Source organism: Colossoma macropomum, unplaced genomic scaffold, assembly GCF_904425465.1.
Source record: "Colossoma macropomum unplaced genomic scaffold, Colossoma_macropomum, whole genome shotgun sequence".
Taxonomy (NCBI): Eukaryota; Metazoa; Chordata; class Actinopteri; order Characiformes; family Serrasalmidae; genus Colossoma; species Colossoma macropomum.
The window spans coordinates 30,069,551-30,087,901 of NW_023494785.1; the positions used below are offsets into that span (position 1 = coordinate 30,069,551).

At 37.8% G+C, this 18,351-nt stretch overlaps 1 protein-coding gene across 1 annotated transcript in view; it reads left to right on the forward strand.

Moving 5' to 3' along the window:
* tsnare1 (T-SNARE Domain Containing 1) overlaps positions 1-18,351 on the forward strand; it is a 197,753-nt gene that overhangs the window by 40,987 nt on the left and 138,415 nt on the right. The window contains exon 3 of the mRNA XM_036590208.1: positions 17,879-17,956. Coding sequence (XP_036446101.1) covers positions 17,879-17,956 — 78 coding nt within the window. The remainder of the gene's footprint in view (positions 1-17,878; positions 17,957-18,351) is intronic.

The following is an 18,351-nucleotide window of genomic DNA, read 5'->3' on the forward strand; positions in this document are numbered from 1 at the left end:
ATACACATTTATTGAAACCTAGACACCACTTGACCACCAATAGTGAGGGAACCATTCAAGATTTTCTTTTTTGCACTAAACTAAAACTGCTGTGTAAGTGTATGCATAATCACACTGCCCATGGTATACATAGACATGCTTTAGCTTCACAGTAAATGGACACTATTGCTAAGGGGAGCTTCTCACCCCATTTTGCCCCATTATAAATACATCTGACTTACACATAAAGCATTTAAAGATGCTTTAGGTTAAACCTTTTGAGCATTTTTGAGCATGGAATAGTATCTTAGTTTAAAATAATTCTTCATTAAAAGTAATAAGGTGTAAAAAAATGTCTTTCTCTGACAAAAAAGTTGACAGCTTTCTTGATTTGCACTAATTTGCCTGAATGCGCAGAAACTCAGCGGAAGAAAGATGATGCTTCTGTGTTCTCCCAACTCAGTGTTAATGACGAGGCTCATTTGCACTGCCACGTGCAAATTCCATGAAATGAACACGCATTTACGATTGACATCAGCCGGTTATGATAAAGCACATAGAAGTCCGTATACATGCTTTGTGGGTGTTTCGCAAAAAACATGTAGCATGATTTTTTTTTTCATATTTTGGGAACTGCAGTTACCCTTTGACTTGTGTTAAACTTTCATGATGAACTCACCAATAGAAATGGTCCTAAATTACTTGGAAAACATTTAGTTACGTTAAGCTTCATTAACTAAAGTTAAATAATGTTTTTTTTCCTTCTCCTATAAAGTTATTGTGGAGATACAAGGTTTTGTTGCGACAGTGGTGATATGTGTGTATGTGTGTGTAGAGTTTTAGGGATGGAGGGCAAAATCTGTGCTGTTTTCAGGGGATAGATATATGATGATTTTGTCAGTATTTGTTGATGGATGGAAACCCTTTGGACAGTGCCATATTAAATTAGAGCTAAACGCCAAGAGCCAAAATCATATTACTGTCGAAAAAAAAAGCTCCCAGAACTCCCACATTGAAATGTGTAATGCAAATATTTATCAAACTTTACAAAACATGACCCAGGAAAAAAAGCACACATGAGACATCATCCTCAGAGAGTAAATGACTGGGCATGCTAGAGGGAGAGAGAGCGAGTGTGAGTGAGAAAGAGAGAGAGAGAGAGAGAGAGAGATTAGGTCTGAGTTGAGGTAGAGCTCTTGGCTGCTGCCTGTCCCAGAGGAGCGCAGAGCGAGTGCTGCAGCTCCAGTCATTAGAGACAGCTCTTTGATCACAGGCGGACCTGCGCTCAGGAGCCTGTCAGCTTTCGCGGTGTATCGGCGCTCGCGCGTCAGCCCGGCTGAAGAGGGGCTCAGGCAATGATCAAAGCTGAGGTTAAGTCTCTAATGGAGTTGTCAGTTGAGCTAATCTTTCTCCTCCTCCCTCCTGCCAAACCTTTCAGCTTCTTCCAGCATATGCATTCTCATTCTCTCTCTCTCTCTCTCTCTCTCTCTGTCTCTCTCTCTGTCTCTCTCTCCTACTCTCACTCCATTCAAAGTGCTTTCTTTTTGTATCTCCCATTTGCCTTTGTTCCCCTTTTTCTTTCTTTTTTTTTGTTTTTGAAAAAGTTTCTTTTTGAACTTCTTTTGGATGTTTATGACACTGTGTGATGCGTTGGCTTCTGTCCATAAGAGGTTCCTTGGAGTCTTACTTTGTGTCTTTCTTCACAAATTAGTTATTTATTATAGTAGTGGCATAGGCAGACCTTTTTCTTGGGTAGCACCCCCAGATTTCAGGATTACAACTATTTAAAATAATAATAATAATAATAATAATAATAATAATGAAACGTTCTGAACTTTATAATGTGAACAAAATAAAGACCCATATGTGCTTGTTTTAGAGTGGAGGTTTTTTTTTTATTTATATATTTTTAAAATCTGCAGTAGCCATGCACTTTTTAAGTGAATGCCACATTTATCATTACAGTATGTCAACAACTGTTGACCACCTTTGGACTGTTTCACTAAAACACACGCAGGTTGAGGTGCAAAGAGAGAAAGTCTCTGCAGAGTTATAGGCCAGTTCTGAGCCCAAAGTGACAAATATTGTTTTTTTAAGTAAAAAACTGAAGGAAAACTAAAGTAATAATGACGTTTTATCAACCTTTGTATCAACCCACAATCTGTGCGCTCCAGAGTGAGCTCTTACTGTGTGACTGTGGGCGAGACACAGTCGGTTACTGCACCACACATCAACATCTGATTGGTCACCGCTCAGTTCATTTACATAAAGTTCACCCAGAACGGGAGAGCAGAGAAGCCATCACGTCAATGGTTTGATGTGTCAGTTATACGTATATGTTTTCATCTCTCACCTTGTTATAGTCCTGACATGTTGTGATGTAAATTAGTAAAAAAGGCAAATCGTTTTTCATGACGTCATCATTCACATTACATACGCTGCTTAAAATTTCAGCACCTCCAACTTAAAAAAACCCTCCCACGTCCCTGGGCCACCTAGAAAAGTACCTTTCATAATATCTGTCATAATATTAGACCTGTTGCTGACGGCATTGCAGTCATCATTACACCTATTCCAGCACATCTGTCTTATAATAATACAAAACAAAACAAGACTACACTCCTCAACAGCAATGCTGTATTCACATAAACCCAACCAACACTGCAACCCTTCACTATGAAGCATGCGTCTGCTTAAAATCAGATGAGAAAAACAACAAAGCCAATTTCAATCCTAAACCGTCAACCTTGGCTAAAGCATACTGCCACAGGCACTTATTACTTATGGACTATATCCTATATTCAAGAATGAGATAGAGAGCGCAATGATTGTGATTGGTCATAATACAATAACAGCACTCATAGAAAACCAATCAAATTTTATTGTTTAAAAAAAACACAAGTTAAAAAAAAAAAGTTCTGTGAGTAGTTCTATGACTGGTAGTTTATGTTAGATTGTGAAAAACTCACTTTTTTGAAATAAAAGAGTTTAATGTAGTGTATAAGCACTGTTAAAGTTTCAAAACATCATTCCCTCTGCAGTCCATATGGTCCATATATACGAACTAAACTGCAAAAATAACTTATTTTGAATTCACTGTTTCTGTGATGTCACAAAAACCAACATATTGACATACAGTCATATGCAGGAGGTTTAGGTGCATTTTAGGCACATTTTAATGTACTATTACTGTTTATTTGCTGAATTTAACCTATTTAGGGGAAAAAAAAACATAAAATGTGCCAAGTTAGAGCACATCTGTTATATTTTAGGGTAATTTTTTCTTTGTAAAACTCTTTAAAAATAGAAATAACAAATAGAAGTAGTGTACTACAAATTGCCATATTTAATTTGCTATATAAGTGCCATATTTAAATGTGTTCTTTGTAGGATATGTTAACTTATTTTCATTGAGAAAATCAACAAAACATCTAATCTGACCAGGGGGGTTCAAACTTTTGCATGCGGCTGTATACCTAATACCGAATCAGCTTATAGCACTTATAGCCCCGCTTACTCACATTAAAGTGATAAAAAGTGTTTTTGCATGAGCCACAATACAGGGCAACCAATCAAACAGAGCTCATTTACATACATCAATCTAAAAGTTGGTGTAGCAAAAATAGCCTGTTTAATTCATTGGGATAAAAGAGGTTGTAAAATCGAATTATGCCTAAGTTTGGTTCATAAAATCACACAAATGTTGTAAATGGACTTCAGGGAGAGAAGTAATGGGGAAAAAATGACACATGACAATTGTCAATAAAGCCCCCTTTAACTAAAACTGTTGAATGGTGTTTTACGTAATATCATGTTGGCCTTTTGTTGTACTTTTGGTTATCAGAACTTTTGAATCGTTCATGTCAGTCAGGTCCTACTGCATTGTGGGCCTTTTGCCAGTCAGTCATGGGGTGCCAGCCTGAGCTGAACTGTGGTTGCCTGGTTATCAGAGGGCTCTGGACACCATGTGCTGTAGTGTTTGTTAGTGATGGCTGGCTGCAGAGACTTGCTCATACAGGGAACCTAATGAAGGGCCTCTGAAATACAGCAGGTCGTACGCGGTGCCAGAGCTAGAGCGTGCTCTGCGGCCGCATCAGTGTGATCCTGCCTGAGGACAGCAGAAGTGATATTGGGTGTCTTGCCTCACGGACAGAGGACAGCTCTCTCCCTTAAACACAAGCGCACAGGCAGCAGTGCTGTGAGTAAGCTTGCTGCATGTGGAGAGCAGAGAGAGGGTTTCGTGTTTGCTCAGAGCAGCTGAGTGCATAGGGGATAATTCCCCACAGTGTGTTTGATGATGGATTATTGAAGTGACATGGCTATCATGTCTAAGGTTAATCACTGCAACTCCAGCTTCTTATGCAGGGTTATACTTTGTAAACCTAATACATATATGTGTTTGCATGCTTCTTTAATTAGTAGCCTTTCTCTCAAACACATACTTGAGGTAATAGAAAGATTATAGATTGGAAAAAGAGCTCGTACTCATTATTACATTAGAAAGGACGCTCTCAATGGCAAATCTACATTGCATCATAATTGAGGCATTTCAAAAATGGACTTTGAGTTCTTAAGTTGGACATGTATGATGTGACATAGATACAAATTGATTGGCAAGTAGATTGTGGCTCGTGTCATCCATAACATTCGGGAAATGACTTTTTGAAGTCCCCGTGTTTTGCACACATAGGTTAGAAAGTATATTAAAGTTTATTGAACACCACCCAACTGTATTTTGTCCCATTTAAACATTATCCAATATCCATTTCTTCCAATTTTAACAAATTCTGAATAAAAATATTAAAAATGTCTTTGAATAAACAGTTGCACACAGTGTCACTGATGCAAAGCATTACTCTTTTTTTTCCACGACCTAAATCTTCACTTTAGCCAAGTCGATGAGGTGCTTTACATCTGAAAGCAAAAAGCCTGGACGGCTTAATATTTACTTGTTTTATACCTCATTCGAATATCTGAATGAATCCAATCAACAAATGCTCTGGTGAGTTCGGATATCCATATATCGAAACGTGGTGCTCCCTCTAGGTTTCTTTCTCTGGAGACCACCAGTGAAATCACTTCTTTTCTTATTTAATACAAACATATTTATTACAAATGATATTGTCAGCATAACAGTTTTAGGGAAGAGTATAATTAAATGTAAGAATTTCTTGGTATTTAGTGTGTTCCCCTTTTGCTTTAATGACATTGTGGCATTGACTCCACCTGAGAGTCTTATGAACATGTGCGGCAATGGAAGAGAAAAGACCAAAATAGTGTCACAAATTTGCTGAAATAATTTGTTAGTAGTGACCTAGAAATAGTCCAGAGTATTCTTCTACGTTTTACTTGTCAGAACTTTTCTTTGTTATAAAACTTTGTTAATTAAATAGAAAAAAATCCAGATGGCCAGTGTGGTCTCAGATACTTGATGTTTTCTTTTCAAACTTTTTTTAATGGCACAACATACAATTCTTCATTAACAGGGATTCTTCACATCAAAACATATCCACATATAATTACATCAAAAGATGTGAAGGTGGCCCTCTGAATTTAGCAGTGAAAGTTTGGAAATACAGTGCTCTCCAGCTCATTTAGTAAAATAACAGCTCATTTAGTAAAAATTAGAATTAAGTTTATGAAAAATACCTTTTTTTTGTTTATTGGCCTGATCTTACACTGAAAATATATGAGAAATACAGTTTTTCAGTGAGATAAAGTTATTCAAAGAAAAAATGAATCCATATTTTTGGATATCCATAAAAAGCATGTCACAATAATCGGCACCCTTGCGTCTTTAGGGACTCTTAATCCATGTAATGCAAACCTTTAAGGTGTTTTCACACTTGGACCGTTTCAGCATTTTGAGCAGTCTCATGTTACTATATCATGGTTTCCTTTACATATATATGTATGTCAGACGAACGCAGACCCATTTAAATGGACCTGCAAATGAACTGAGCTTGGTTTGAGGTGGTCTCAATGCAGTGTGTCTGTGGTTCTTTTGTGGTCCATTTGATTCGTACACTGTGAAAAACAAAACAACCCCAGTCCACTTTGCTTTTTGATTTATGGCTAAAGAAAAAAGTCTTTTTGTACATACACAGCCACAGTTTACCAGTGTCACCGGTCTTCCTGAGAGACAGCAGCATTGCAATATTACAGCCACAAACCATGAGAGGCCAAGTTTTAGAGTGATTTACCTTGGTTAAAGGGAGATGACACGGATTTAGACCCCCTGCCGGTGGTACAATCCCTGAAACACGCAGCCTCTAGTGGCTTTAAAAATAGTGACAAACAATATAATATACACTGTGATATAATACCATATAATAACATACAATGTAAAATAGAAGTAATTAAGGTCAAAGATGATCTTATGAACAACAGTAAATAGTGAATGGCTTTTAATTATGAAAGTATGTCAGTATCAGAATTAAAATGAAAATGTAACGTAAAATTGCAGTGTGTTTGTATGTTTTCATTTGAATTTCACACTCATAAATGCAATGTTGAGCTCAAAATGAAAAATTCAGGATTTCCATTTGGTATTTTAGTATTGAACTTTCATTTACACTAAGATTTAGATGCTTTAGAGTCAGCTTCATTTAAATTAAGCATATATAAGCAGTTCTGGGAATGTATTTTAATTTAAATAAAGATACGCATTAAGCATTCTAGTATACCAAATGGCAGAATTGGATTTGAATTTTTATTTTAAGCTCAACATTGTGTGTGAGTGGGAAATTTAAATGCAAACACACAAATACATTGCCATTTTACATATTACATATTTATTTTAAAGTTGATATTGATAAGCTCTCAGATTTAATAGCTTGGTGCTATTGGAGTATTTTACCATGAGTCTGTTATATCACCTTGAACTTGAATAACATGATTTATAACATGGGTGTAACCCATGTGGGGTCTGAGTGTTTAATGAGTTGATTAGATATCACTTCCATGCCAACAAACTATTTGGAAAGATTGCTGAAAGAAAGTCGCTACTGTCACCCCAGCTTTATCTCGAATCATCCAGACCAGCTTTTTTCATTTTCATGACCCTTGAATCTGTCAATTTCTCAGCCCGTTGTTTGTGATAACCTGTTGTTGCCTTCATTTGTCATGGTCACGAATCAAGATGGCCAGTGCAAATCAAGAGCCACTCAGAGCTCCAACTTAGGTTTCGCAGTCTTTGCAAAGCACAGTGTGATCTTCAACTGACTTACAAAATGGAGTTATGAAATGATTGAAGCTTGGTGAAAACAGTCACCATATACATTTAACTTCCCTAACTGTTATGTTCTGTTTTCATGTGCCACCAGGTCTGGCCTTCTAGTGGAGAGCAGAATCACCTAGAACTCTAGCCAATGTCCTCTAAATTCTTTCCCCCTTTACAGTTTCGCATTCACTCCACAACCACAGTCAATCTATTGAAGGCTGGATCCACACTTTCAAAAATGAACTTGTACCAGAGTGATGGAAAGAGAAGAATGCAAGGAAAAAACAGCTAATCATTATTCAAAGCATACCTCCTTATCTGGTCACATGGGCATGCATGGTTGCCAGTGAGACTGACTCGCTTTGCTTTATAGCTAATGTGTCTATCGATGGCAGGAGGAATTCTGAAATGAACAGAAGCACCTTGACTGCTTAGATCCAACTAAATTTCATAAAAAAGACTAATTTGAGGACTTTTCACCTTGCAGCAGGACAATGATCTCAAACTTACTTCTAAAGCAAAGGCAGAGGAGTTTTTCTGGAACATAAAGTGGCAAGACAAGTCCTTAATGTGGACATCACTGTGCATGCATTTCAGTTACTGAAGACAAAGACTATCCAGATGCATTAGTTGCATTACAGGCCTGAAGAACATATCTTTAGTGGTGTCATTGGTCTGCAGCTATCAAGCAATGACCAGTTGCAAATGATTTGCGATCTGTTCTGAACTTCATTTTAATTCTGTAAAAAATTATTAAGGGTTTGAAGATGTTACTTTTTTCACAAACCTTAATGTACTTCAAAGGCAATAGACTAAAGAAAAGGTTGTTGCTCTGAAACAGTGTCATTCAAAAGTCTCCCACCAAGAGTTCATCTGTTTCGAGCTTTAAGATTTTTGATCAATAGAACATCTTTAAGAAGCCATTTTATGACGTTGTGTTCTGTCAATCTTATTTCTGAAATAAAATTTTGTTGTACCCTCTGAAAGGACATTTGTAATGGAAATAAGCTTATATTCAGTTATTGGATAGTTAACTTATGGGTAACTTAAAATAAATTTTTAGACTTGGGATTACTAGGGGTCACTATGGATGTCCAGTCTGACAAATTTAGATGTTTAGGTATGATTAACTAATAAGATAACACTAGAGCTAACCAGTACAGAAAGTCTTTAGTAGATGATGTGCCAAAGTGTTGCTTTGCTGAGGTTACATTAAGAACAGAGAGATGTCTTTGTAGCTGCTCTACATTTGCCCTTTCTGTCAGGTTCTTTACACTGTGTCTTTGGCAACATGCTCATGTTAAGGCACTGGTGTTTCATACTGTTGAAGTATAGCATACTAAATCAATAGTAAGTATAAGCAAAACTGTCACACTACAGCTCTGTTAATGCATAATTAGCCTGTTTTCTCCCTGACTTTCCATGATGCAAAATAATGGAAATCCAAATAGCCATTTCATTATTGGAATAGTGGCACCTGCATTGATTAACCCAAGCACTCAAGTGCTCATGCAAATCTCTACCCATGACCTTTATTTACCTAAGTTTAATGCCAGAGCAGAGGGTTAACACTCCCACCACGCATTTTAGGTTGATTACAAATCATGCAGATGAACTTAACTGAACTTGGACCACAGAAGTTACTTCCCGAAATGCTTTATTTGAAATTTGGTTCCTTACTGTGTTCTGCGAAGAAGACTACAAAAGATTAGAGAAGCTTGTCCAGAACCCCCCAGAGGAGATGTGTGTGTGTGTGTGTGTGTGTGTGTGTGTGTGTGTGGGTGTGTATGTTGATCTGAGTAGTGCTGTGAAGCAGTGTGGTGCTAAGCACACAAAGACAGGAGAGAACAGACAGAGGGCCGTCTGCACAGCTGGAATCGTCCACACACTGTACACAAAGGCAGATTCCTATGTTCCAGATTTAATTGAAGCAGCCAATTATAGTCATATGCAAAAGTTTAAAAGCCCAGTCTAATTAACATCAGATATATTTTTTGATTTTGTCAGTGAAAATAAGTTAACAGATTCTCTATAGGAAATTGCTTTATTTGCTGAGTTTAACAGTTTGTTTATTTATTTTTATCCAATATATTCAATTCAGCAACTACGTGATAATAACATTAATCACCAAACATCAAAATGTGTCCAGGGGCACCCAAACGTTTGCATACCACTGTACATTGCATATACAACACTGTACATGCATAAATACTGTTTGTTGCGTAAGTGAGGGCTCTGACATTATCATTTATTTAGTGCCTCAAAGTGGCTAGATAAAACTAACCATACTGAAATAGCCACAGCACTGCCCTAAACAGAACTTTGCACTAGTTGAAATTGACAGTGATCGTGAGCCAAAGCTAGTTAACCATCACTTTATCCACAAGAGCTAAGTAGTTAGTTACAAGACTAATAGTTCTGGCTCTGTGTGATTCGTTGGGCCACATCGGAAGCCATTGTGAAATACATGACAAACACATATGACAACACACATTAATTGAACTCTGTATTGAGGGGGTTCACATTCTACACATTTATACAAATCAGGGAGCTTTTTTCCAATTGTTTTCACTGATACAAACATGTTTTGTTTGCCTTATATGCACCTTACACGGGTGTCTTTTGTGCAGAACACTCCAGACAACTTGATTTGACAGAAGATTGAACTGATCATGTAGCGGACATCATGAGCAGTTTTTCTGTGCTGACCAGTAAGATCAAAAGGAATGCTGGTCTTTAGTGACTGTAATCTTAATTCCGGTCACTGAGGACAGTTGTATTGACTGAGGACAGGATACTTAATGCGTCAGGTTATTAAAGATGTTTGTGCTGTTGGCCATGGAACAGTCTTTGACTGTTATGTTGCATGGCAACCACAGCCCACTCATAACAAACTGTACAAATTTAATTTAGTTTTATAATGTTTTTGGCTTAAAATGTGCTTTTTTTGTAAAACCACAATCAAAGAGGAGAGGTACATGCAGGGCGTTGTAAGACAAAATAGTCCCAGAAACCTTTTTCCTCCAGATTTACTAATATTTTACCATCAATTACATTACATGTAGAAACTCAGAAGGCATGCTGGTGATTTTGCTTAGTAAATGAATTTGTGTTGTAGACATAACTCCTGGTTCCCATCACCACCACTGTAAAGAAATTTCACATGAAACCATTTAGAATGACTTTAAATTTCAACAAGTGAATTTTGCAGAAATTTAAAAAATTGTGAAATTCCTCTTTAATAATTTGCTGGCTTTCACTTCAGAGCTCATGGCGGCTTCTGTAGTTTGCGTTCAATGATCTGAACTGGACCAGAGCCCCAAACTCGCCCACAGGCACAGAAAGGCAGTAGAGCCTTGATCAGCTTCATAGAGCTCCTGTGAGAGTTAATATTAAGCTGGACTGGTGTCTGTCTTTTGAGTCACATTGGCTAAAATAATGATAACTTTGATAGCTTGATAACTTGATAGATAGAGTTCTCTCACGTCCAGAGTGTTTAATATCACAAGCACGTGGACTTGATGTGAAGTCTTCAGTGCGTTAAACATCACATCTGCTGTTTTTATCTGTACAAACTGACTCAGTGTGACTCTATATAAAGTCATTGTGATGACTAAACATGAACTTAAAATGAAGAATGAAGGATTCTGCTTCTGATGCTGTTTTCCCTGCGTGGCAGTGAGTTTACGCCATGCGGCTCACGTGGAGCTCACTGCTGTATGTAAATAAATAGATCAGAACTGGAGTTTTAGATCTTGGATTGGTGCATAAAGCACTCATTCATACAAAAAGGAAAGAAAAAAACGAGAAATACCACGTAATGATTTTGTGCCCTTTATCAATAATTATTGATGAAACAATATTTGGTGTCAGCCCTAAGTATTATGTTGTATGTGCCCCTTCAGATTTATATCAGTGTGAATATTGAGGAGTCCTTCTCTGTAGTCACTCATCCACCATACAGGAAGAGCTAGTTTTGGCTGCTTTCGAACACTCAGAGCTGTACAGAGCTCGACACAAACATTACCACACTCTGAGCAGACATCTCAGTCTGGCATTCTCTCAAACCACTTATTTACTTGTTTCCCACACATATTTTATAATTAGACTGTTTCAGAAAATGTTAAGCATTTTCATTAATCCGTTTCAGAAAAACACTGAGCCTCATTCACCAATATCTTTATGTAAGTTTCTTTAATTTGTTCCTGAGAAAGTTGCCAAGAAAAAGTCTTGAGAGAGACTTGTAGCACAAGCACTCTGATGTGTGCAAATTCACAGAGAAGCGCTTTGCAGTCATTAAGCTAGCTTAAACCTCACGGAAATACAGTCCGAAGAAATGTCTGTATCTTAGAGAAGTGCATTTTAGTCTTTTCAGCTGTCAGTATCCGAATAAAAGACATTATTTGAGTCTAGTTTTTGTCTTTCTTTTTGCCAACAATTATGGTTTCATAAAACACATAATTTCTTTGTTATTGTCTTGTCAGATTATCTAAAAAACAGCTGGAAAGTTATTGAACGCCTCACGCCAGATCTTCAATATGGTTCAATCTACAAAATCGCAGAACGAAAAGGAGAACTCGAACTGGTTGTTCACTGCAGCGCCGCAGTAACAGCAAAGAGAAATGGATCGAGAGAAATTTTCATTTATTTGGGAAAGAATGGGTTTGGGAAGGAATTATGTCTTTAGGGGGGCTGAGATGATAAACAGGGGGATTCAAGCTCCCCTAAATAGGGTCTACAGTCTAGGCTGTAGCGTGACCTACTAGAGCAAAATGCCAGGTTAAAACTGAGGCAGGGAGCAGGTCAGGTTTGTTTGTAACCGAAATACCTACATAGTCTCATAAATCTTGTAATACCCAAATTAAAAAAGTGTTATTATGAATTTTGCTATTTATTTATGCTTTAGAGTCAGTGTCTCCCCCTGCCTCCCTGCTCCCTGCCTTTTTGTTCATCAAGATCGAATTGTGCACCTTAAGGAAGTTTTTCCCCAGGGTGTTTGGAGTCAATACAGCCTAGAAAATATAATTTCGATGGATTATGGTACAATTATATTCCGTGACTAAAGGTACTGAGATGTACCCTTGAGGGTACCACCCTAGTGACAGTTTCATATCTTTATTTCTGAGAGTATAGTATGTTGTCCCTTCACTGCGCATCAAAGTTTAGATTATGATTCACAGCAAAGATGACATGGAAACGTCCTCTGAATTCTAACATCTTAATCATCCTTACACATAAAAAAAAGTAACTGTAGCAGCACTGCACATTTCCGGGATTCTCTCGGAAGCAATTCTTTTTAATGCCATTTGTTTCTATAGTGAGTCATCATGGCTTGGGAGGCAGCAATTGAGCTGTTTTTTGCTGAGACTGAAATGAGTCTCATACAGTAACGCTGGAACTCAGACATAGCCTGCCCTAAGCCTAAAAACCCATCGCTCCATGAGCTCAGCTCCCCTCAAAAAAAATGTAAAAATCCCTTTTTACTCCAGTCCTGCAGCACTCAGGCAGTACTCTGACTCGCTTCTGGATGAGTTTGCCATTTTTCGTCTGTGAGAGAGGCAGGCAGATGCTGACCTCATGTATAATGAGTGGGGAGCTTTTGATTAAGTCATTTTCTAGTTTGAGAGTATAATTGAACTCCTGCAGAATCTGCATTTACAGTATCGATGAACAAGTCATGGAGGGCAAATGTTAATTTGTCCCCAGCAGCCCAACAATTCAGCCTCATTTCTCTTCTTTTCGATCACAGGAAAAAAAAGCACACACACACACACACTCACATTACGGTTAATATATTCAGTATCAGTGAATTGAGCTGAAGTATGTAGAAAATGTCTACTTTCACCTAAGATTCGCTCACCTTCGGCAATACGACATTAGCAGCTGTACAGGTAATAGAAACAAGAAGCGTCGACACTATAGAAGTAATAGTGTCTGTGCGGATGCTTGTGTTTGTTTGATGTGTGTGTGGCTGATCGTAATTAGAGAGGGACCTGAGTCCAGGTGCCGTGATGATAAAAGCGTTAAAGGGGATCCCACTGAGCATCTGCCCTGTTCTCTGCAGGAGGTCTTTTATGCAAGCCACAGACATCTCAGCCAGCCAAACTTACAGCCCACCAGCATGTGATCTGTGCCATACACGCACACTCGCACAGCCTCTCTACTTAGAGTGAGCCAAGTGCACTGTTTGTCCGTAATCAGAATTCAGAATGGCATGAATATAGAGCATCCATCTATCATAATGATGGAGTGGAGCAGAGAAAAGGAGGGGAAGGACAGGTGTAGGGAGACCTGGAGGCCAGCAGAGATAACAGGAAAGGCACAAAAGGTTGCCTCCCTGAAAAATGATCCATTCACAATTCTAATCACCTTCATGAAACTCACTTAAGGGTGTGCAGTTGGAATATGGGACTAATCTCAGCCTAATTTCTTAACTCTTGTACATCTGGTACATCCTATTTTGCAGTAAAATAAAGCTTTGCTGATCGTTCTAACACAGTTTCACAATAAATGGTCTTAAATGCTGGAGTTCATATATATCTGCTAATTCACCAACCCTGAAGATTGGCGCACAGACTGCTGGTCACCATAGCAATGCAGACAACAGTCTTACCTAGCTAGTAGCTAATGAAATGGCAAAGAAAAGAAAGATTTAAGATAAACATTGATCATGTAGAGATGAATGGACAGACATATTTGCATTTATAATCACTCCAGCTGGTTTCCTGATACCTTTAATATGCAGTGAGAAACTAAGAAGTTGTGAAGATGAACTTAGCTTCTCGTTCTCCAGCTTCTTGTTCAGATTTTCCAGTTCCACCTTAAATGGTGTGGGAATATTCGATAACAAAAAGCTGGCGAATGACAAGCTGACCTCAGCCTTGTAAAAAGAGACATTTTAGAAGAAACTGTTCTACTTTTGTGGAAAGGTATCCTGCCCGAGATGCGAGAAAAGCGGCTATACCTGAGCTAAAGCTTAAAGCAGAGCAAAGTAAGTCTGGATTTTCATTTATATTATATTTTTCAGCCTATACTAGGATATTAGCACATACAGCGACATATTTACAGCCCAGATGGTAAGACATTAATTCAATAAAATGGACACATAATGTTGTGTCTTCCAAGTTGATTTGATTTTTGTTGAAAGGACTAAATGGCTCTTCTAAACATTTGGGTTGCGACCCCTGACCTATACATATTTGACTTGCACAGAATACACAAAGTTTTACTTACACTTCATAGTTACCTGTTTAATTCTGAATAAAAATGACATTGTAACGACAAGTACTGCTGTACATTCCTGGTACACGTGTTACTATGTACTTTAGTGTCTTACATACAGAGTATATTCCAAACATTGTATTTAATAGCTACGTATTTGCTTGTTACCTAATAGTGCTTACAGTTAAGGTTGTCATCATGATGTTTTAGCTGCAAATTAGTAGTGACATTGTTGTATAAATAATTGTGGTTTGTTTTTGGAACGATTAAAATATACGTGTAAAGCAAGGCAACCCAAAGTGTGGCCTGTAGGCCAAGTTGGTCCATTTGGCCTGCCAGAAAGTTACCCTATTGCCACCCCCTCACCCAATAAAAGAACTAACATATTTTATACTTTATTTAACTTATTATATTTTTATTTTCCCTTTTAAATTTGTTTGTTGTTGTTGAACTATTTTATAACAAAATACTATGTAATGTTTTAAAAAACACCACTTGAAAGCTACCTACATTCTTTATTTGTATATTGTTTTATCTTTTTGGTGCTCAGCCCACCACAAATATTGCTTGGGCACTCCCCAGGCTAAGGCATCTTAAGTTGACTGATTAGCTATCTTGCTTCCTGGCTATCTTTACTGACTGGATTGCAATGGGGATGCTAGGTTATACTGACATGAATCAGGATTAGTATTAGTGGTAACATTACATGCTAACAACATTTAGTGTCAATAGTGCTTGGTGACTTTATCTTGACCTGGAAGAGAGAAAAATTATGTCAGCCAGTCCAGGGTGTTTCCTGCCTTGTGCCCAATGACCGCTGGGATAGGCTTCAGCTCCCCGCGTGACCCAGAAGGATAAGTGGCTTTGGAAGTGTGTGTGTGTTTCAGCCTGTTGACTTCAGCTTCAAGTGTTACCATAGATAACTTTGGTAGGAGACCATCCAACTGACAGGCACAGCTTGATATTAAGCAAGCAAACATTACTCAGTGCTGCTTCGTTATAGCACCAAGTTAGAGGTTACAACTTATTGGGTTGTTTTGTAAGTCCAGTGATGTTTTTCTCTGGTAGTATTTATTTGCCACAATTCAAGTGATGAAAATACACCCTAATTTTGTTTGTTGCAACATAAACTTATGATTGTGAAATTTAATGATTTAGTGCAAAATGATTTCAGTTGGCTCAAATGATCGCAATAACTCAATTCAAATAATTGATGTCATGTGATTGTTTAATAATTGCAAGAGGCCTACTGGACCAAGCGGTAGCGAAATTTCCAAAAAGAGTATACCATACAGCATCTTATCAAACTTATTAACCCAAAAACTTGATTAAAATTGCAAATGCTTTTATTACATTTTTAGATTTAAAATGTGCAGATTCCTAAACCTGGTACTCATGAAAAAGCTATTGTTGGTTAGGGCATGTTACTCTGGACCAGAACAGAGGCAGAAGTATATAGGCCTGCACAAATCCTGGATCTGTTACCTCTTTCCATTTGCCCCAGTGTGCTTAATATCTACAGCCTATGGCCTTCAGTGTTCTCCAGTGGAAAACATCACTTGCTATTTTCACAGTTTTCATGTGAGAATGCATTAGCTGGAGAGTCATGGAAAAACAGCCTGTCAATTACAGTCATTTTGGAGGCAGAGAGAGACAAAAGCCTGTAAGGATTCTCAACATGTGTGAATGTATATGTGTGTTTGTGTGTCCGTGGGACCGAGTTAAGAGGCCCAGGTCGTGAAGTGGATCCAGGTAATGGCCTTCTGTGATTACCTCGTCCTTTCCGTGCATGTGCCGTGTGTGTTTGATGAAGTAATGGCTTTGCCCACACGGCCCATTTGGGTGGCTCACGACTCAGTCTGTTTACGCAGAACTGGTGCCCAGGAAACTGGCATCTATCTGCCTCTATCTGTTTCATTTGGCTTCTTTAGAGAAGCGAAGAGAACAATAGAATGTCTCACTATCATGTCAGCTCAAATCACATGGAATAATAGAGTCATGACAAACAGTCCGCACTGTCTGTGTTAAAGCAAGCTTTTGCTAATTTGCTATCAGTGTTTGAGCTGTCAGAACAAAACCTCATACAAAAAGGTAGCGTTTTAGGAGAAGAAGAATATGTTCTTAAAGTGGCACTTGGGGCAAAATGAAAAATGTAACCACTGTTTTATTTGTTGCAAACATCCTCATCCACCTATTACTGCTGTGCCACAGCAGCCTTTAGAGTGAGAATTTTCAGTTAAAAGACCAGGAGAACCTTCTTCTGATGATGCATCTAGAAGGTGCAAGAAACTTAAAAAAAATGCTTTGGGCTGGCTTTTTGAAATGCTTTTTTCCCCCCAAGAAGCCAGATAGTTAATGTTACTGCTAGGAAGCTGAACATTATATCTATATTGATTACCCTTTACATCTGGGGATTTCTTGATTGCCATGGGGGATTCCTAATGGTTGTATATGTATTTGAGTAATGCCTGCTGGGTATTGTAGTGTGAGAACACTGATGGATGAAAACACAGAAAGAATATAAATTTATGAATATTGACAAACTGATGAGGCTGACGGATACAAAGCTGTGCTACAGTATTTTACATGACATGACAAGTAACGTATTAAATACTAGTTTTAGGCTAGAATGGTTTCTATTCATTAAATTTATTATGATATGATCATGATATCATGATATTCATCCTGTGTAAAGGGCAGCAGATTTTGATATGCTGTGATAATATGCGTTGTTTAAAGGGCATGTATCCTACATTTGATCCTTTTTCCTTGAGGTCCATTTATAAGATTTGTGTGATTTTATGTACCAAAAACAGTCATTCATTTTTGCATCATCATTTTCCTCAGAATTAAATAGGCTGTTTTTGTTACTGTGCCTTTAAGACTGATATATGTAGGCCTTTATTCTGATAGGCTGCCCTGTATTGTGCCTCATTCAAAAAAGTAATCTGGGCTTCTTATAACTCCAATGTGAATGGGCGGGGCTGAACCGCTGTAGCCTGAACAGGCAGATATATGTAAATGGGTTGTTTTCTGACCTCACTAAAACAGTGAATTCAAAATGGGCTGTTGTTACAAATTAGCTTTCACATACAGACTTTATGGAGTGGGGAGTGAATGGTACATTTTGAAACACTTTAACTGTGTCTGTGTACTACATCACACTTTTTTATTTCCAAAAAGTGAGGAAGACTTGGTTTTCCAAGTTATGGGCTCTTAAGTATATGGATAATGCTGGTTACAACTCAGTAAGGAATGCACATATACAAAATGCTTTGTTTAGCACTTGAAACACTTTTTACTCCCTTTGTAAATATATTACCACATGTGCTTTAATATTTAGCAATATATGGACTACTTTCTTGCAATAAATTCAATAAATATATTAGTCCAAGACCTGTGTATTTCTGTGAATCATGTAATTAGAAAGCTTTCAGCTATGCTTTATTTTTGCAGCTACTCAAGTCAGCCCCTCAGAGTTGCAAGATGTGTTCCAGGAAACCTCTTCCAACATCTTCCAGATTAATGCCAATGGTGAGTGGATAAAGCTAAAGACTTGAAGGGCAGCACACACATTAATTATGTATTTTCTGTTTCCACATTATTTACTTCTCTGGTTTGTAGTTCATGTACTCAGTTAATGGGGAACAAAACTGGTCATAATTTGGTGATTTTAATGAAATTGTCAGTGTTGGGCAAATTACTTAAAAAGTGTAGTAACTTAAGCTGCCTGTTGAAACTACTTCATGATTGATTTTGTCTCTGAGGATAATTAAAATTGTAATAACCTGCCAGCTCAACGATTTGTTTTAAATGTTGTACAGTGCACATAATCATACATTTGCTTACTCTGTAGCAGAGGAACAGTGCTCCTCTTTTTTGCCCTCTAAATGGATTAGTATTTGATGAGGCTTCTCAGTTTTCATTTG